At 50.7% G+C, this 20741-nt stretch overlaps 1 protein-coding gene across 2 annotated transcripts; it reads right to left on the reverse strand.

The window, feature by feature from the left end:
- Positions 1 to 463: 463 nt before the first annotated feature.
- Positions 464 to 19974, reverse strand: SALL3 (spalt like transcription factor 3). Of its 2 annotated transcripts, XM_070778628.1 has the most exons (4): positions 19820 to 19974; positions 5019 to 7922; positions 4462 to 4802; positions 464 to 3399 (listed from the first exon to the last, which is right to left on the reverse strand). In XM_070778628.1, the coding sequence occupies exons 1-4, from the start codon at positions 19899 to 19901 to the stop codon at positions 2968 to 2970; spliced, it is 3759 nt and encodes a 1252-aa protein (XP_070634729.1). In that variant the 5' UTR covers positions 19902 to 19974; the 3' UTR covers positions 464 to 2967. The 2 variants fall into 2 exon arrangements, with proteins under 2 accessions (XP_070634729.1, XP_070634728.1); XM_070778627.1 differs by having other exon boundaries at positions 4462 to 7922.
- Between the last annotated feature and the right edge of the window lie 767 nt (positions 19975 to 20741).

Raw genomic sequence — 20741 nt, forward strand, 5'->3', positions numbered from 1 at the left:
TGTTTAGTGGTTAGTACCTTTCTCAACACTTCAGAAACACCCAGCGTCTCCCAGGTGAACTTCACTGTGGCTTCTAGGTATCAGTAGTTACTTTTTTAAAAGAAGAAATGGATTATATATGTTGAACTCCAGGAGCTACTAAATTATGTAAGGTTTTATGCCTTATCACATGTTTTTGGCAAGGTAAAGCTTCTTTTCAAGCGAGGGGCTCCCTTCATCTGGGACTGACAGGCTCAGGGAGGGCCCCGCACCTTCTTCCCTGGCCTGCTTCTTTGAATCACGGCTAGAGGCACAGCTATTTAGTTTTCCAGGGACCCAAAGAACTGAGGTTTTCCTCACGGCCCACCACGGGAGGGTCATTCAGAGTGCAGTCATTTATGGACACTGTCAACCGTCTCTAGTCATTAAACATTTTCTACCACATCTTCTTCCATCAAAGATGTAAATTAAAAAAAAACCACAATCAAAAGGCTGTATTTTTATTTTAGAAAAAGGTGAAACATGAAAATTTCAAGACCGATCAAGACACGCTTAGATATGGCTTAAATCTAAGCTGTCAGACCTGACTGACTGTCCTTGGAGAAACACCACAAATATACATCCACCATCAATGACCATAACCTCAAATGCCACTTTTTCCATTAGAATAATCAAGGAGCGCCATTCAGAAATAATATTACATCCTGCATTTTATTCAATTCCATATGACAAAAATAGGAGCCTAGACTAAGACATCCATTTCAATCAGTAGATGTGTCAAGCCACAGATTTCGTCATAAAAAATATTGGATCTGGGTAACAACTCTGCACTGGTTCAGGGAGGGCCCGGCCCTGCACGGTGCTGCAATAGAAAAATAAGTGTCTCTCCACCGTGCAGACGGACAGCCTCACCCGGACACAGGCCGGGCAGTCTCACTGCCCGCCGCGAGCTGCCTTATGTACAGCACTTTACATTTCTCTTTTCTCACGGTATATACACATCTTTCTGGGAGGACAGAACACTACATGGTACCAAATACGACCCCCACCCCCCAAAAAAAAATCACACCAAAAGGGACACAGATAAATAATAACAACATTCACTGCTGAAACACAGCGACACCGAGCACCTGTTTTCTGTTCCCGACACAGGCGCACCCTCACCCGTCCTGGGAGAAGAGAGGGTTCCCGGGGCTCACTCCATCCCACCTCTGTGGGAAACAGTGGGAGGGTTCCGTGCTCTTTTCCGACAGAAACCACCGCTAGGTCTGCTCATCTGTGAGGCTCTGAAACTCTGCTCAGTGACACGATGTGGTCTGCGCTTGCTGGGGCTCTGTTAGGAAGATCGTTCTAGAGCTCGGTCTCTGCTGAGGCGGCCGACTGCCTGCCTCCTTCCTCAAGGCTCGCCTCCCGGCGCTGCCCCCGGGCACGATGACCCGGGGGACCGTGCAGTTGGAGGAGGCCCCACTTTCAGACTCCGGCACGCGTGCAGCACACAGAATGAGGTAGAACACACCACCTGTCCACACGGCCTGGCTCAGCCGAGCCGCTTGCACCTGCCCGGGGCCCTTCCCTGACTCGGAGCAGCTGACCGTCACCAGCACAAGCCTGCACTTTGAGCGACTGGACCACAGTGCGCTTCGTTTGCTTCTGAGAAGGTAATAAATAAATCAGAAACCAGAACATGTCCCGCTTGTGATGGATTATACTGCCCGACACCCGGCACCTCTCGGTTTATTGGACACAACGCCAGGCCGGCAGGCAGTTGGGATCTGGTCCGCGGGCGTGCGAGGAAGCAGCAGCGGGGACAGCAAGATCACACCCGCACGGCAGCTGCTCGGCTCCCCCCTCCCGGCTTATGTTGGTGCCACAGCCCTAAGACGAGTTCACCAGAGTTCTGTTGGGGGTGGTCAAGCTTTTAAATGGGCTTTCTAGAAAAGTTAAATCACTCAATGTAAGAAATGGCAAGCCCTAGTTTACTGAGGAACGGACAAGTCCTGGTGGTTTTCCTGGTTAAGGAGCACAGATTTCTCGTATCATTTGACCTAAGACCGTAACAGCTTTTTTTTTTTTTTTTTCATTTTCCTTCAATCAAAGTACTATTTATAAAATGCTTTACATCTTTTAAAATTTTCAAATTATAGACAAACCTCCCTAATACAAAATACTAAAAGTGCAATAGTATAAATTAAGAGTTTGCAACCACATTATACAAACATTACCTTTTTATTGTACAGCTTTGATAATGTGAAATATTTACTCACAACTGCTATAATGTTGTGAATAATTCACGGTGACTTGTTCTGTCTGTGACTTGTTCCCAATTGCTGGGCTACAGACCACACTAGAGACCACTGTCCACATAGCAGCTACAGACATTTAAATTAAAAAAAAAAAAAAAAAAAAGGCTTGTTATTGACAGGTGCTTGCACACGAAAAGCATGCTGTTTCCTAACAGAACTTCACGATTTTGCCTGCATGGAAATCACCCACTTATTTATAGTAAAACAAATCTTGCTTTAAAAAAAAAAATTCACATAGCCAGATGTATTCTGCAGTACAAAAGCTGCCGTTATAGTCAGGCTGCATTGTCTGTGACCCGCATCATCTGAACGTCATAAATTCTACAGGGGAAGGTGCTGTGCGGGACCGGCGTCAGGCGCACTGGACCACGTCATTGAGATAAGAGTTCTAAAGACAGAGTTCAAGTTTCTAACTAATTCCAACAAGACCACTGGACGAGTTTCCCTGGCACGGGGCGGGCTCTGGAGGGATGGAACGGATGTGGTCTGAGCCCCTTCGGCTTCCGAGGCGGCTCTCGGAAGACGTCTCTTTCTGACTCAGATCTATCTCCAAGGTTGCTGAGTTCCCAAGTTCACCTTGAAAGGCGCAACCGGGCAGCGCAGGAGGCCACCTCGGGCGGCCACCCGGTGACGTCTTTCCCGCTCCGGGTGAACCGAGAAGGAGACCCACAGGGCAGGGACGTGGCTAGTTAATCCCAATCTCCTTGTTATCCTCAATGAACCGTGTGAACGGCCGGCTGCCTCCCGTGTCCGAGTTGGCTTTGTCCAGCCCTGCGATGGGCGGGCTGCTGCCTGGACGTGCCTTGTCCAGCCCGGCGGCCAGGGAGCCCAGTGGGGGGAGGGCGCTCCCGCTGAGACTTACGGGGAGCTGGGGGAGGCCTCCGTTCTGGATGACGGAGATCTCGTTGTTCTTCATGGCCAGCCCGTTGGTGATGGCAGCGGCGTACTGGTTCCAAAAGCTGGGGTCCACGTTCATGGCCCGTGCGGCCAGATCCTTCTGGAACATCTCTGAGAACTTCAGGGCATCGCCACCCAGCAGGGCCATGGGGTTCTCCACCGACAGGCGGCGGCCACGCCTGGCGGGAGCGTTGTTCCACATGTGGGTGCCCATGTGCACCTGCGGGGACAGAGCCACACTCAGGCGTGAGCACGCCCAGCCTCCGGTTACAGGGCATCCGGGGCCAGGGGACGCCTTCCAGCTCCTTTCCGTCCCCTCCTCCCCAGCCTGAGCATTCATCTGGGACAACAAACTTGTTAGGTGAGGTTTTCTGAACATCTGAGACATGAACCTGCAACACTCCTTTCGTCAAGTACAAGGCAAGCTGACCGATGAGCTGATGGACACTCCTATCAGTTCACAGCTTGACAGCATGATTTCCCCACTAAGGTGTCAGACCCACAGGCCACCTGGAGGGTCCCAAAGCTCCCCCCATACCCAGATCATCTTCTGCTTGTAACTCCTGCCTTTTCTGTGCCTTTCTCTGGTTTTCTCCCCAACAGAGAGGGAACGTCTGGGCACCTGTGGTCAGCAAGGACCTCAGGTGGCCTTCAGGAAGTGGAAACCACGTCCACAGTGCCTACTGAAGGGGGTTGCTGAAACCCCACATGCAGCTAACCTGGGCTAGAAAGCAGCACGCTGGCCTGAATGGCTCCGTGGTGCTGGCCACACAGCCTGCCTCCAGGGAAGATGGGCTGCCTCGCTGCATCTTCGATACCAACATTATATCATTGTACCGTTTGCCCCTGGCCCTCAGGCTGGGAAGCTTCTGCCAAATGCCCACCGGGCCCTCTTGGCAATCACGTGGACAAACCCACAGATCAAAGCCCTGGCCTCTGGACAGGATCAGCAGTGCTCGTGTCACGTGGAAGCATTTAAAAGCCTAGCTATTTTGGTATCAGTGACCCACTGGACTCAGGGCCGCAAGTGTGCATCTCCCCAACACCCTGCAGCCACTTAGGCGGCACCAGCCTCTCAAGGGGAGGACAGACCGGCACGGAAGGCAAGCTCCTCACTGGGCCCTGGACGTGCGTGGGAGCGCCACATGGAACACGCATACCTGGGCACACATACAAGGCAGACTCGTCCATAACACTCATAGACACGGCACATGCACGCTCTCTTGGGGGTGCCCCTCAGCCAGGACCACAGGAGGTGAGGGGGGTCCCGGGCGACCCTCACCTTGAGGTTGCCCTTGGTGGTGAAGGCTCTCCCGCAGATGGTGCAGCCAAATGGCTTCTCCCCAGTGTGGGTGCGCTCATGGATCTGCAGGGCGCTGGCCGAGGAGAAGGTCTTCCCACACGACTGGCAGTTGTGCTGCTTGGGGGTCCGGCGCGGTGGGGGGGCCAGCATGGGTGCGAGGCCAGGGCTCATCACCGTCGGAGGCCCGGGGGGCACCTGGACGGCAGCCGGCAGCGGCGGACCCTCGGCCAGCAGGCCGGCCTTGCTGTGCCCGTTCACTTCCGTTTTGATGGTGGTGGGCGTGGAGCCAGGGCCCAGGCTCGGGGTGCCCTGGCTGGGACCTAGAGTAAAGTTGGGGTCAAGCAACTGGGGAGGCAGCTCTCGCAACCTGTGGGTCAGTAAGTGCTGCTTTAAGTTACCCAGTGTGGAGCAGCCGCGCCCGCAGACCGCACACACGAACGGCCGCTCCTTGGTGTGGCTGCGGAGGTGGATCTCCAGGGCGCTCCTGCAAGCAAAGGGCTTGGCACACACACGACACACAGTGCTCGCACACTTACCCCGATCGCGGCTCAGGAACAGCAGGCTAAAGGGGGCCTCCTCCTTGACGGCCGGCCGGCACGGGTGGGTGGCCGTCAGGTCCAGCGCCCCTCCGTTCTCGGGGCCGGGGAGCGGGCTGTCCGGCTTCTCCGTCTTCAGCGGGGTTTCCTGGGGCTCCTCCTGGGCGCCAAGGCCCGGGGACTTGGAGGGCAGGCTCTCGCTGTTACTGTTTCCGGGTGACAGGGCCTGCAAGGAGGAGGATGACTCAGACAGGGCCGGGCTGCCCGCACTCCGGCTCTCCAGGTCGCCCACCGCCGAGGACGAGTCGTTGCTCAGACGGTCGCTCTCCCCAGACCCGTTCTCCAGAGACTTGAGGGCACTCAGCTGCGGACAGCTCATGACTGAGTCCATCATCTTCATCTGGTTCTCCAGGGCGGCGATGCTGGAGATGACAGAGGGCGGGGAGGGTGGGCAGGAGCCCGAGAAGGCCAGCAGTGGCTTGTTTGGGTCGCCGGCCGCGTCCTTCAGCTCTGCGTCATCCTCCAGGGAGTTGTCGTCCATGTCGTCGTCGCAGGCGCTCAGAGCATCGGCGGCCTTGTCGTCGTAGGGCAGCACAGCGTCCATGGCGTCCTGGAAGCCCTCGGGCAGCGGCGTGTTGGGGATCTGGCCCCCCATGTGCATGCGGATGTGCTGCTGAAGCACCACGGCGTTGGTGAACTTCTTTTGGCAAATGGGGCAGGAGTGCTGCACACGCAGGGGTGGCTTGGCGCGGTGCACGCCGAAGTGCGTCTTCAGGTTGCCCTTGGTGGTGAAGGCACGCCCGCAGATCTTGCACTTGAAGGGCCGCTCGCCCGTGTGCGTCCGGTAGTGCATCTTCAGGGCGCTCTGGCAGCTCAGCACGCGGTGGCAGATGACGCACTGGTTGGGGTCTGTCATCTTCTTGTCTATGTTCTCCACCAGCTGCTGCAGCTTGGAGGTTTCGGACGTTTGCATAGAGTCGAGCAGCCCTCCGAAGGGGAACTTGGCCTTAAACGGCTCGGCCCCGGCCGGGAGGACCGGGCTGCAGAGGCCTGGGGATGCACTGCTGTCCGCCAGGGCAGACGTGGTGGAGACCTGCCCCGCCGTGGCCGGGAGGTCCCCTACCCTGGCGTTTGTGCAGGGCAGGCTCACGGGCTCGGTCTTGGGCAGGGAAGATCCACCGGGTGCTGGCTGCGGGGATCCTGCAGCCACCGGGACGCCTGCCTCGGAGCTGGTCAGGCCTGGGGACAAAGAAGGGCACTCGCTGGACGCGGGTGAGGGCCGCTGCGGGGAGCGGCTGGCGGGGGTGAGGCTGGGGGAGTCCACGTAGCTGCCGACGCCCACGCCTGGGAGGGTGGGTGGGAGCTGCAGCCCCACTGAGGTGGGCACAGTGGGCAGCGCTGGCTTGCTGTCCAGCCAGGTGGTGACCGGTTTCTCTGGCGGCAGCGACATCCCGTAGGGAATCCCAGAGCAGGTGGGCACGTTGTCCAGGTACTCGGGCACCGGGTAGGGGTTCATCTGGATGTGGGGGTACTTCTCCTTGTGCCTCTGGAAGTGCACCTTCAGGTTGCCCTTGGTGGAGAAGCGGTTCCCGCAGATGTTGCACTTGAAGGGCCGCTCGCCCGTGTGCGAGCGCAGGTGGATCTGCAGGGCACTGTCGCTCCCGAACACTTTGGCGCAGAACCTGCACTTGTGCTTGAAGAAGGGGTCCTCAGTGCTGGCCTTGGGCTCAAACACCGACACGTTGGGGGGCTTGCCCTTGCGGTGCTTCATGAGGGCTGACAGGGGGTCCAGCGCGTTGGCCGTGGCCGCGATGCTGACCAGCGGGTTGGGGAAGATGACGGTGCTGGCGGAGGTCTGAGGTAGCAGTGGGCTTGGCAGGCTGGGTGTAGAGGTGAGCAGCGGCCCGGGCCCCAGGGCGGGGGGCGTGGGGGCGTTCTGTGGCCGGGAGGTGCCCCCCGAGGCGCCGGCCGCTGGGGTGGAGGCCGTGGAGGTCGCGGGGGCACCGGAGCACGCGGGGGCACCGGGCTCCGGCACCGAGGGGCCTCCGCCCGCGACGTGCGGGGTGCTGGCTGTGGACGCCGGCGCAGCCAGGTGCTGGGGGCCCTCGTAGGCCGCCGGTGGGGCGGCGGGTCCCTGCGCCGTGGCCGCGGGGCCAGTGCCGGCCGAGAGTGGCAGGGTGGGGTGCGCGGCCGGCCCGGGGTGCAGCGGCGGCCGGGATGGCGGCAGCGGGCGGCTCATGAGGGCCACCTGGCTGCGGATCTGCTCGATGAGCTGCAGCTGCTGCACCTGCTGCTGCTGCAGGGCCACGAGCTGCTCCAGGATCAGCGGGAGGGCCGCGGCCGCCACGCCACCGCCCGGGCCCGCTGCACCCGCGGCCCGCGAGGTCTGCGAGAACTGCGCCACGGCCACCTTGGTGCTCAGGAGGGTCTCCAGGGTCACGTTGGTGCTGGGCATGCCGTAGGCCGCCCCGGGGGCCGGCTCGGGGCCTGGCGGTGGAGGCGGCTGACCCGCATGCGCCGCGCCCGGGCCCTGGAAGCCCTTGTCCGCGGGCGCGCCCACCTCCATGGGCTCGTCCTCCCGCTCTGGTGCCCTCGCCTCCACGGCCTCCCCGCCCTCCGGGGCCGCCGCCGCCGCTGCCGCCGCCTCTTCGGCAGCCTCGCTGTCCGCGCGCTCACTGGCCGAGCTGGCTGGGGACGCCTCGGGGAAGTCCTCGGAGGGCGGGGCGGGCTCATCCTCGCCCACGATCAGCACCAGGGGGTTCTTGGTGCAGGCCTCCTTGTGCGCCAGCAGGTCGGCCCACTTGAAGAACTCGGCGCAGCACTTCTCGCACACGTGCGTGTCCTCGCCTCCGCTCCGGCTCTCGTTGCCGCTGTCCGCGTCCTCGGTGCCCTCCCCGGGGGCCGCTGAAAAAGCAAGACATTACATCAGCCGGGTCTCGAGAGACAGCCCGCCCTCCATCTCAAAATTTTGCACATAAGTAAAATCAATATTTTTTATTCTGTACAAATTACCCCACTTCAACATTTCTGACGTCCTGGCGTGTGTATTCTATGACTCTTTCTAGCTAGCTAATCATTTTCTTAGCACAATCCATCAAATTATGAGGCTCTATCAATTGTGGATACTGCTTCTTAATGAAATTCCATAGAAGCCATTGATTTCCAATATTTTCATACAATCTGCAGCCACCCTGTCTGTTGGGTACAAAGCCAGCCTTCGATGGGCTCATTAGGACTCCCCTACCATCCGGCTTCCTCATTTCCAGCAAAATCAGAGATGCCTTTGCCAGTTCGCTTAACATTGCTAAACTAATCTGTAACCTTTCAAACTCACGTCAGCACCTGACAGGGGAGCCGGCTGCAGCCTCTCTCCTGGGCTCGGACCACGGAGATTTATTATCTTTATGCCGCGCGGAGACATTACAGATTTAATGTAATTCTACAGAACCTTTCAAATCAATGGGCATTTATTTCATGGAGGAAATTTCAGCTAAATACTTTCATTTGTAAATATAACAAAGAATATATAAGCACTTCTTACATCTCTGCTCAGAAAAACAATCTCCCCGACTTGCAGTTCGATCCACACATCAATCCTGTATCTTTTTAGCGGGTGCACTTGCCTCCAGATACAGTACGTTTCTACATTTCAGGATTCACCAAACGAATACCATCAATATAGTCTGTGCCTAAAATTAATCATGTTTAATACAATTAATTGCCTCTGTCAGATGCAATATTTCTTGGCAAAATGAACCAAAATTATATGTTACTGTTACTAGCCAATCGTGTCCCACAGATTGTTAACAAACTAGAAATTATATATTTAAAGTTCATTTATGTTGACATGTTTAACATGAGAATGTTGTAGTCAGACACACTTTTTGTACCTATTTTCATCTATTCACATAGAAAGACTTAGCAAATTATATGCTTGTGCCATGGTGGAAACCCTCTAATTGGTTACACATGTTTAATTACTGTTGTAGGCAGCGACTTGCCGACTCCCGTTACCCTCTTGTGCCGAATAACAACCCTGTATAATGAATGATTCTCATTCACACCTGATCAAATAAATAGCTATACAGGAAGGAGAAACCAACATCCGAGGACATGCCCAGCTCCTATTTTCGGGGGGGGGGGGCTGGGGTGACAGGCAGCCCTCAATGGGGTGCTCAGGCTCCCTGTGCCGGCCTGGGTAAAACTGCCTTGCAACTGCTTTTTGTCAACTTGCGGATGGAGTGACAGCAACAAATCACCTGGACAGAGACAAGTGACAGCCTCAAGCCGGCCCTTTGTTGTCGTGAGCAGTGGAGTGTGAGCGCCACGCACCCTCAGGTCCATATCCCCGAAAACCATTGACTGTTGAAACATCAACAAATGGATTTGCTGAGAAGCCTCCATGTTTTCTCGTTTAGGGTTTTAGGGAAGGAAGGATTCGGCACTGATCTCAGTAGAGAAATCTGACTTGTAAAAAATATCCAGTGAAAACATTTAGTCCCTCCGCTAGAGGAGAGAATAAAACTATAATTCGAAGCTGGTTGGCTGCTCCCCGCGAGGCTGCTGTTTCCAGGTAATTTATACGTGCCTTTAAAAAATTATTAGTGGTGTTCAATTAGCATTTTCTTAACTGGCTCAACCATTTGATGGGGGAAAAAGTTAGAGCTGCAGCCCATAAAGACCTGCTAGACTTTTAAACTAAATTCAGTGCTGAAGCTCAGACTGCAAGGAGTCTCCTTACTGCACAGAGGCAGGAGCGGAATCGGTGTCTGTAATGAGGTCGAGTGTAGCTGGAAGCAAAGACATGGCTGATTTATACTGCAGATAGCAGCGTTAACAAAATAAATACTTGGAGTACTTAACTTTGCTCTATGTATGCAAAATCTGATCTGAAACTTGCAAGGGTTATGGAACAGGGCAGGGAAAAAGCCTCAACTCTTCAGGTAAATAATTTCTTAATGATAAGAAAACACGGGCTATCTCACATTTTAGTTCACCTATTTTAAAAAGGCAAAGAATCTCTACAATTTGTTTATAACAGTGGGTTGTTCTCCTGCAGACCCACATAATAAAAAATGCACTAGTGGACATTTTAAAAAGTTCATCTGCATTAAGCAATCAAGTTGGAATCAGTGTTATACTGTATCATAAATAGTGTAATTATCAGAACACAAAATATTCTAAAAGTTAATTTTAACACTTTAAAGCTATGATATAAAATGCCAGCCATAGTCTTCATAGAGTTTTAATTTTAATACTTTTTAAAAAGAAAACTACAAAAAAAGAGAAAAATACAGAGAAATTAAATACTGCTAATTTTTTGAAAAATTATTTTTACATCTTTATTCCCCAGAGAAGAAAAAAATGTATAACTTACATGGTATACAAAAGCATTCACATGGTATATACGTTTACAGTTTTATACAATTAAACAGTGTATGTTTTGTCCAAAGAATATTTTTCATTTTCTTTTCCAAAAAATTATGATTGAAGTACAGTTGATTTACAATGTTGCACCAGTTTCAGGTGTACAGCAAGGTGATTATTTTGTATATACACATATTTATGTTTTATTTCTGTATTCTTTTTCAGATTCTTTTCCATTATAGATTACTAAAGAATAACAGTTGAATATATAAAAGTTGAATATAGTTCCCTGTGCTATACAAGAATATATTTTTTAATATGGAGTATGTATTGGGGACAATTCACTGAGAAAACGCTTGGAAATTGGCTGATTGCTGGATCGCTTTAAGTGCGACGACTGCCAGAAGAATTTACGTTAACTTTCATCTTTACAAATGAGCATTTCCCAGATTTTCTTTGTAACACATTATGGCATGTGAAATAAGGAAACAGGATTTTATTTTACACTGTACTTTTCTCTAAGGTTTTAAGAAACCCAAATAAATCTCTATTTACTTTAAAGATACATTTTAACATTTCCATTGGCTTTTTTCATGTACTAAGTATGTGGGGTTCACCTGCAAAGTCAAGAAAGCTGGGAAGGTAATTTCCTCCTGCCCCCACTGCAGGTGGGCAAAATTATAACTGTGTCTCAACTGTAGAAACCATGCACAGAATAATAATATTTAAGCACTATCTACCAAATAATAAGCCATTTTGTTTAAAGGAAATTGATAATTACCTAAACACAATGAAGATATTCTTGCCAAAGTAAAATAAACTTGCATTGTACGCCTCTAAAATCCAAGAAGGAAAGCAAAATTGAAGAGAGGAGATAGGGTGAAAATGGCATTCTGAACATTAGGGCCTGTTAGTTCATTATGTTAATGAACCTAACTAAACAGTTGTTGGATTTTACAAAGTTTCATAATAAATTTGCCTTTTAACTAAAACATATTTAAAAAACTACAATCAGTGAAGAAAAAAAATTCCTCAATACAATTCATATTTAGTATTGAGGGCAAATAATTTAGCATCACCACCTATAGTTTTTCTTACTGGGGTCTGCATGAAATACGGTAACATGATCACTTCAATTGTTAATTTCTACTTGTTTCACTATCAAATCTGAGTGGGATTAGCATTCCATGAAAGTTATAGAGAAGCACAAATTTCACAAGACAGTCTTGAATGCAATGAATACAAATGAAAAGACTCTAATACGTCACGTGTGGAATAGAAATTTTGGGTGCATATTTTAAGAACGTTTTTAAAGAACAACAAGCACTTCAACTGAATTGGTTGGGAGAGAAGAACCAAAGCGAGCCTGTTTCACTGGGGACAGAGCTCTTTAGAAGCAGCAAGACCACACTTGAGCCCAGAGTGAAAGCAGCGACCTTATGTCGCGTTCGGGGTGAGACGCAAAATAAGTTGTTATAACTTGCTTCTCGTTACAGTGGCTACACGCATCGTGTTACAGCGTAGACATGCTAATCTGGAAGTACTTATCTTTAAAAAAGTGCTTTCTATAACAAGAAAACCCTTATAGGAAAGATCTGACAGCAGCTCCAAATTTTATCATATAACGTCTAAAGTCCTTTAATCCTGCCATTGTTTTAAGCCACTATTGTGTCGGATTCAACTATCTTTTAATTAAACTTACATTGGAAACTGGCTTTTGCATTCTAAAAGTAGAAGTTATTATATCCATTTGTTGATATGGCTTTAAAATTTTTGTTTCACGGTAAAGCCATGTCTATGAGCCACTGTAACAACAGTACAAGTTTGAGAAATTTATTTCCAATGCAATAGGAAATTCTTTCTTCCTAAAAGGGACAATTGAAAAACAAGCATTGTTAACATTATCATTAATGTCAAAATAATTTATTTTTTGCATATTGGCAGATCAACGACTTAAGAGACTTAACTGCACATAGTCAGGGGCTTAGACTGTGCAAGGGTTAGAACTAGTGGAGAAAAATGCCAACCAGTGCACCCAGGAACAGAACTTAGGCAGGAATCTTCCCTTCTTGGTTAACAGGAGTATTTGGTCAAGGTTACTTTCTGAAAGTGCCACACAGCTTTCCTGGACTGACTGTCAACGGGAAGAAGGAGCTGTTGTGAAAATAACCTTATTTTGCTAACATGAAGGATGCATTGGCCATGGCTGCCAGCCTGGCGATGGGGTCTGTTCTCCTGGACGCAGTCAGGAGGAGGGACACGCAGGAGCTGAAGCTATTTCAACTGGAGAGGAAATGTGCAATTAGTTTACAGCTAGCCCCACACTTACTATTTATACATGAGATTTTCAGGGCTTCTAACGCTCACCATTCAAGCACTCCTGAGCACGTGCGCCACAGGAGAGGCAAAAGGCTTCCCTCGCCTTTCAGAGAGAGGCCTCCAACCTAGGGAGGGCCTCAACAGCAGTATTAAAAGTACATATTTTCCCCCTTCTCACTAATAAAAACACAGAGGATGTTTAACAAAAATGTCCCCTTTATAACTCTCTGGGTGTGAAAGGACCTCCCCTTGCGCTATCTCTCTCTCAGCTCCAATTCCCGGTCTGCTATACAATATACAAGGATCATGTTATACAGGGATCAGGTCTTCACTGCCTGCAAAAGCTAAGGTGGTCTTCCAAGTAGAGATGACCTGGCAGAGTGCTTACATGCCCGATGATCTTTTTAAGCTACAAGTAAAAAGCATCACTGTAATATTGATGAGAATATTTGCCACATGACGCTTTCCTAAAAAAATTCTAAGTGGAGTTCTCAGTAAGGCGTTTTTATTCTCTGCATCCTGAGGGCAGTACCTTGTAAATAAGTAACCACTTACACAGAGCAGTAAACAGGTGTTTGATAATTTTGTTGATCAAGCTCAAACTTTCACCTTGATTCTGCTACACTTTTTAATTCCTTTTAACAAGAGGAGAAGCAAAAGTTGTCCTTTATGGGAAAACGGATGTTAACCTCTTCACTTTAATTAGTAACTGGGAAACGCACGTGGGTCTCGAGGAAAGGAAACTGTACTTTTCTCCTGTGTCTTTTCCATCCCTTAAAAATCTAAGAAGCATTTTTCAAGTTTTCCCAAATTGTTAGGAGACACTATTTTCTTGCAAATTAATTCTTTTTAACTCCTTATGATAGCTTTGAATCCCATAAAGAAAGATGAATTATCACATACTGAGCCCAAGCTGTGAAACAGGAGGAGACAAATAGAGACCCCTACTGTGTTTAACAATGTAGAAGAAATTCCAGACGCGATAGAAAAATTTTGTCCTTTCCCTAGACCTCCAAGCGTGTGCGCTCGGAGCCGGACAGCGGAGGGCGCTCGCGCCTCGCCCAAGCCGCGCTGACCCGCAGGCCGGCTTCCGCCGACTCAGTGGCCCACGCCTCAAATGTGTTAAGGACGGACCACCTGTGGCACAGGCACCAAACGCCTTCTGTTTAAAAGGTTTGCGGGTTCTCCTCTGCGGGGTGAAGCACCGGGGAGGGAGAACACTGTTTCCTTTATGGACGCACGCAGCTGGAAAGCAGCCACAACGTTCACTTGTCTTAACTATCTGCCCGACGCTGTATCAAATAATAAGATGTTTGTTGCACTTCAAGGTTGCACAATCGTTCTTTCATTCAGATGTTATGCTGTAATCACCCTTCCGATGAATGCACGGATATCACTATCTGTGCCTCACGAGCAACGCACAAACCTGAAATTCGGCGGCCAATGCAGACCATTTCGATCAAAACTAGGGGAGGGGAAAGCACGGTTTGTGCTGGGTCACTTTTTTGGTCCAGATAAACTCACACATGAAGCTAAACGAGCTACTCCACCATGCATCTATGCAGACAACTGCCTAGGTCCTCCCCCAACTCCTCACTTTCCATATCCACCGGCACGACGATAAAGAAATAAGCCAAGCCTCTCGGATGTACAAACACCTGGCCTGAAGAACCCCACAGCTGCGCACACTGCGCCGTGTCCAGGAAGAAGGCGCCCATCCGTCGACTGTAACCGTCGACTCCTGCACTCGGTCTCAGGTTATTAAATCATTTCCAGGATTTGCCATCACCTCTGCACACTGTTCCATTTCTACAGGGGAAGTTTACACATGAGCAAAAAAAAAAAAAAAAATCCTCCAGGAAAAGCTCTGCCCGGGGTCTGAAGCCAGCGTCTGCTTGCGCTGAGCCTACAGTCAACAATCAAACGGCGGTCTGGAGAGGGCACTCAGCAAAGAGGACCAGGAATGCTGAAGAATTAAGACCAAGAGCCACGGCACCTGCAGGGTTAATTAAACAGTTCAAGATGTAACAGCCGCACAAAAGAAAACGGGTCTCTCTCCCTCTTGGAGAACTATAAACACTTGTGCTGAACTAGCCGGGCATCTGATAAGCCCAGCAGCACAGGGCAAACCTGTGGGTCTCCAGTCCACTCTCAGAGCCAGTGTTAACACTTAACAGAACACTGGTGAGTCCTGTTGCCAAGGTCAACAGCGCAGATGCACTAATTGTATTATGAGCTTGACATCTAGTGGCCACCCCTGGCAGGGCAAAGCAGGCAAAGGTTAAACCAGCAGGTCTGTTGCAGCAGTGCTCTGAGCCACCCACCTTTGGTAGAGCAGTAGGAAGCTGCCAGTCCCCTGCAAGCCCACCTTCTCACAGATTCCAGGCCACCAGGCAGGACCCTGTGCGGCCCCAAGGCTTCCCGGAACACAGAGGGGGAGGGGTCCGGGATGGTCAGCAGGACTAATCCAGGATGCCTGGAAAAGACAGGCCCACGGAGGGGCGCCGGGATGCCACCCCAGAGCCTCAGGTCTCCCTGGACCCGAGCTTTTGCCTTTAATTAACAAACAGGCCAACCCTGATCTCTCACATAAACAGAGCCCATTACATTATTTTATTATTTCAATTAATATTTCACACTTGCTGTGATACGACTTGCCTTACTCGTCAGCTTGGAAATCACACGGTTAACTGCTTTCGAGATCACAGAAGTGTTCAAATTAGAGAGAAAAACCTAAGGATAGGGCTTAAGTTTATGTCAAGTAATAGTGAAAAACAAAAAAATCTAAGGACAGGGCTCTTTTGTAAAATATAAAAGTTTATGTAGAGTAATAGTAAACGTTCAATGTCTACATAGATTTTATTTACACCTGGTCTTATACGAAGTGTGGGCAGCATCACACATGCTGTGATAGCAAACCTGGCCCACCGGCAGTGGAATCAGCTCTCGTTCTCACGAGGCTGTTGTTATCCTGGCAACTGGTCAAGAAACCATGAAGGAAATGAAAACTAACAAAACAACAAAACCTCTTCCTCTTCTAAGTAGTATTTAACAATTCTCCTTCTTGAAACTATTTCCAGCCTTAAAGGATGGGGCATGACCTCATTGGCAGTTAAGCAGGTTTTTATTTCATGCAAATAAAATACTTACATTTAAGGATGTTAAATTCTAACTGGTGTTCAGTACAGAACGGAAACCTTGGTTGCACCTTTGCTGAATTCTCCCCAAAAGAAAACGTTCTCAGAGCTATCTTGGGGTGAATGGCAAAGCCTCTTAGAGACTGTAGTTGAAAATGAAATCTGACCCACTTTTGCCTGCTTTTGCCATCATCTTGTATACAAAAAATAATCAGCTTGCTAAGTAATTCCTGCTGTTGGTCCATACCTTCTTCCTTTTCTGGATCTAAACAGATCTAAAAATATTGGATTATGTATAGATTGTGGAAGTTTAAATGTGCCTTAAAAAAATCCCTCTTACATAATCAGCTCTTTCTCTGTACGGTGGGAATTAATTGGCAGACTTTTTATTGGTCGCCAAATTATGCATTTTTAAATAGATTAGGATTTTAACTGCCATTTTAAAAATAAATGTTTGCAAATTCTCCTTTTCCTTTCCCCTCCTGCTTAACTTACTCCTTACCTTTCATGTTTCAGAGAAAACAGTCTGCCTACGGATGTTAGAAAGTGGCTTCTGTATTGTTTCCTTTGCAATGCTGAATTGTAAGTGTGTGAGTGAGTGCCCTGAGCGCTGAAGGCAAACCGTGCACAGACAGATAAAAGAGAAAAGATCTCAGCACCCAGGGCTGGGGGCCTTCTTCCCCTTAATTTAAACACAGTCTTTGAATACCACTGGTAAAGTCTTAAATCACAGGATCACCACATTTTAAAGGATTTTTAAGATAGCCATGTAACTGTGAGTTGGCAGAAAATAAAAAACAAACAAGATACAGGATGGCAAACTGATTTAAATTATAACATTCTTTTGTTCTTCCTCATATACATATTTTCCTCCTAACGACAATAAAATATATCCCTCCTAATTTGTATTTTATCCAATGAAGGATAGCAATAATACACCTTTTAAAGCTCTTAGTAGGAGTGTAAGTGCTGTTCCATCATTAGAAGTTTTAATTAATTTTTCTTAGAACAAAAACATTCAGCTGGCTCAAAGGATTTCCATATTGGTGGCATACATTTAATTAACTGAATCCCAAAACTGCATCCCATTTATTTCTAAATTTTCAGAAACAGGAAGGAAATACTTTACAATTTTAAAAGATAGTACCTATTGGGAATGTAAGTCAAGTCCCAGCCATCCTTAAAACACATCTTTAACAACCGAATAACTTTAGAACTTTATGTAAATCTTTATCACTTTTTCCCGTTCTACATACGTCATCATAGTTCACTTTTGCAATAAGGTCTGGAAAGTGCTAAGGCATTTTTGGATAGCTGTCTTTTCACTGCTTGCCTAAAAACTAAAGCCTGAAAAATAACAGTCACATTTCTCTTTTAAAAGAAATAAAGCCTTTTACTGTAAATTGATGTGACTGTGCACTCTGCCCCGCCCATACCATACTCAAAATTTTGCATAGAATATTTGTGTTTCATGTCATTATCAAGAACTTTCAATTTTATTGCAGGCATTTACTGCTTTAATTAACATGTAACACCCAAAGTGATACAAAGGAATTATTTACTTCCTTTCTAAAACAATGTAAACTTAGTTCACTTATAACTTGATGCATAGTTTATTTCCACTGCTTTTAACAAAATATAATTCTGAGAATATCTGAATTCATGGTGGAGTGATTTAGTTTTCACAACCATTTATCTTAAAAAAAATATTTTACTTAATTCTCCTCCTAATGGCGATCAGCACAACAGAGTAATACATACATGAACATTCCTTAAGTGAACAGAGAACAGAGTATCTTTTATGCTCCATGAACAATCAGCTTCAGAATAATTAAATCAGAAAGAACTATTTTTTAAACAGTTTTCCGGAACAATCGCGGGAACACACTCCTTGACTGAGACTCAGCCCCAGACAGGCTATTTTTGGCCTGTTGCAAAGTATGATCAGGAACTGTGGCAATATCTTGATTACAACTCTGAATGATTGTGAAAAACATAGCCTAGACAAAAACTTTAATCCCATGGTGGGTTAAAAGAAAAAAAAATCCTGAATATGTTTCACCCCTAAATAAATTCAGTAACAACAAGGGGAATTCAAAAGAGAACTTGTGAATAATTTACTCCATCTTAGGTTTTCAAATAAGGGCTCTGGACCCCTCCACATGCTACACTAGGAGGTTCACCATGCTCGCATTTCTGAAGTGAAATTAAAAATGAATAGCAGTGTCTCAGCTTGTTAATTGTTAAATACAAGGGGTTTTACTCTATTAATTAAAATATGCTTTAATAAAAAGAGACATTGCACATTTTGATAACGACCCTACAAAGCTGAGAAGTATTTACATTGTTGCATTTTGGGGCGGCTGTGAAAGCCGATTTTAAGCTATTCAGGAGCCACAATAATAAAGCTTTAAAATTCCTCACTGGGATGCAATGTAGTTCTTTTGAAGGAAAGACTGTCTTTCTCATTCGGCAGAAATAAATCCATTCATTTGATCATGTAGTCATTGAGGGCAATAGAAAACAAACCAAGTGTGAGAAATTCTATGTGATGAAGTAAACAAAACAAAAAAAAATCCATTTCCATGACAAAAAGATTCTTTGTCCTTAATCTACCCACCATATGCAAGCGTTTCTTTTTAGCATATCTCCCGTTCTAATCTTGGGTGACCAGGCGACACAGATAAGAACCTCTTACCTCCGCTGCGACAAAAAAGACCCTCACGAGTTCACGAATTTTATTTAATTCCTGAATTCCCAGCCGCGTAAGAAGCCTTTGCTCCCTTCTCCATTCCGATGTGGACGAATACCTGCTTTTGCAAACTTTACGGCACCGCTCGCTAAACTCTTCAACTCCTTTTATTTTCTGCAGCCTAGTTCCCAAAGCAAAGATGCGTATCTGCTCTAAACCACTTATAATAGGTTAATCCAAAAAGTTGGCCGGCCTGTTTCGTAAGGATCACACTACTCTGTGCCCGGGCTCCGGGCAAGTGCAGGGTCGCCCCGCGTCCCGCGATAGCCCCGCGGCCGCCCCTCCCGCACCCTGGGGACCCGCGGGCGGCGCGAGGCCCGAGCCTTCACTTTCCCGGGCTGGGGCGCGCCAGGCCAGCCCGCTCTTGGCCCGGAGCTTACTTTCGCGGCTCCTACCTTCCCTCCTGGATGGGCAGGAAGTCCCTACCCTCCAGCCGACTGCAGAAGTGGCCGCGGCGCCTCCAAGAGCAGGAAAAGGCCCAGAAAACCGAGAAGCGACAGAAGCGTGCCGGGGTTACCGCGTGCACGACCACCCCCCGCGCCGCGGGGCAGCTCACCCGGGGTTAATTCCCAAGGCGGCCATTAGGAAAGGCCAGGCCACACCGACTTCCTACTCGCCTCGGAATGGGATCGCTGGTTTGTCGGCGCGCCCGGACCTCGCGGGCTCCGCGGCCCTCGGGGCACACCGGGCGCCGCTGGCCTGCCGGGGAGGGGGAGGCCGCGGTCAGGGCGGCGGATCCGCTCCGAGAGCTCACCGCCTGGGGCGCCGGGCGCCGAACAAAGCTGCCCCGGCCCGCATCCGGCGGTGGGAGACCCCGGGACGCGTCCCCGCCGCCGCGCTTTCCCGAGTGGGCGCCGCGATCGCAGAGGCCAGCCCCAGTGTCCAGGCGTGGTGAGCCTGGGGGGCGGCGCGGAGGCGGCAGCTCGGCCCCTCCCGCCCGCGCCCGGCTAGGCGCGCTGGCCTCCGCGGGGCAGCGCGGGCTCCCAGCGGTCCCCGAGCCCTGGCGCCTCCGCGCGCAGCTCAACTCCCGGCGGCCGAGCCAAGTTTACTTCGCCCGAAACTCCCGCGCCGCGCGCTCCGGCGGAGGAACGGATCCCCAGGCAGGCCTGCCCGGGTCGAGCGCCACACGGCAGGCACCGGCTCGCGGGAGCCCGGGCACTTTCTGGGTCCGCGGGGCCCACGCTCCCTCCAGACGCCCGGCCGCCCCGCGATCCGCGGCCCCTCACCGTGCTCGGGAGCCCCGTCCGGCGGCGGCAGCTCCTCGTCCGACTTGAGATGCTGGGGCTTGGCCTGCTTGCGCCGAGACATGCTGCTAGCGGCGCGCGGGCCCCTCGCAGGGCAGCGGCATCAGCGGGGCGGCCGGCGGGGACGGCGCGGGGCGGCCGGGCGGGCGCGGGGCGCGGGGCGCGGGCGGCGGCGGCGGCGGCTGCGCGGGCCGCGCATGGGGCTGAGCAATTAGGCTGGTGAATAATGCATGGCTATTAGCAGAGGGCCGCGCCGATTGGCCGGCCTCCAGCGGACTCGGGCGGCCTATGCAAATGAGGCCGCGCTCGCAATTAGCGGCCGCGCGGCGAGGAGGGGCCGTCGCCTGCGGGACCCGGGCGCGCGACCGGCGCCGCCTCACATCACGGGCTCCGCGCTCTTCGGCGCCCGGTTGCGGCCCGGCGGGCCGGGAGCGGCTCTGGCCGCGGCGGCCGCCCGGACCCAAGCGCAGGCAGCAAACTTTGGCGGCGTCCGCGCGGCGCCTCTCCGCCGGCGCGCCGGGCTCGCCCCTTTATAGAGTGTCTGCGCCGCCGCCCGCGCCCCGCGCCGCGCCCCCCCGCCGCCGCCCGGCGCCCCTCCCGGAGCGGGCGGCCGCGGGCAGGGCTCCGGCCGGCGCCTTTGTCTCTCCGGGGCGCTCGGGCGCCGAGCCTCCTGCTCTCCGGGCGCGGAGGGCCGGCCGGCCGCCTGCCTCCACTGGTCCTCGGCGTTTCTCCGCACGCCGGCCCCGCTCGGGCTCAGGTGGTGTCCCAGTCTCCGGACCTTCTCTCCGGGCTCGTGTCCGCTCTTCGGGCTCCCCCGGCGGCCGGCCCGGCCCGGAGGCTCGCGGCCGGAGCGGAGCGGAGTGCGCACGCCGGGGTGGCGGGACTTCGGCAAGACCAACTTTCC

This window comes from Bos indicus, chromosome 24, assembly GCF_029378745.1.
Source record: "Bos indicus isolate NIAB-ARS_2022 breed Sahiwal x Tharparkar chromosome 24, NIAB-ARS_B.indTharparkar_mat_pri_1.0, whole genome shotgun sequence".
Classification (NCBI taxonomy): domain Eukaryota; kingdom Metazoa; phylum Chordata; class Mammalia; order Artiodactyla; family Bovidae; genus Bos; species Bos indicus.

What these genes read in the sequence shown, in the direction of transcription:
- SALL3 (XM_070778627.1), bottom strand. Translation starts at nt 19,901, where the DNA reads ATGTCTCGGCGCAAGCAGGCCAAGCCCCAGCATCTCAAGTCGGACGAG. An exon ending in GGACGGGGCTCCCGAGCACG is followed by an intron (nt 7,923 to 19,819) that starts GTGAGGGGCCGC and finishes TTGCTTTTTCAG; the next exon opens with CGGCCCCCGGGGAGGGCACC. An exon ending in CCACCAAGGGCAACCTCAAG is followed by an intron (nt 3,400 to 4,461) that starts GTGAGGGTCGCC and finishes CTGTCCCCGCAG; the next exon opens with GTGCACATGGGCACCCACAT.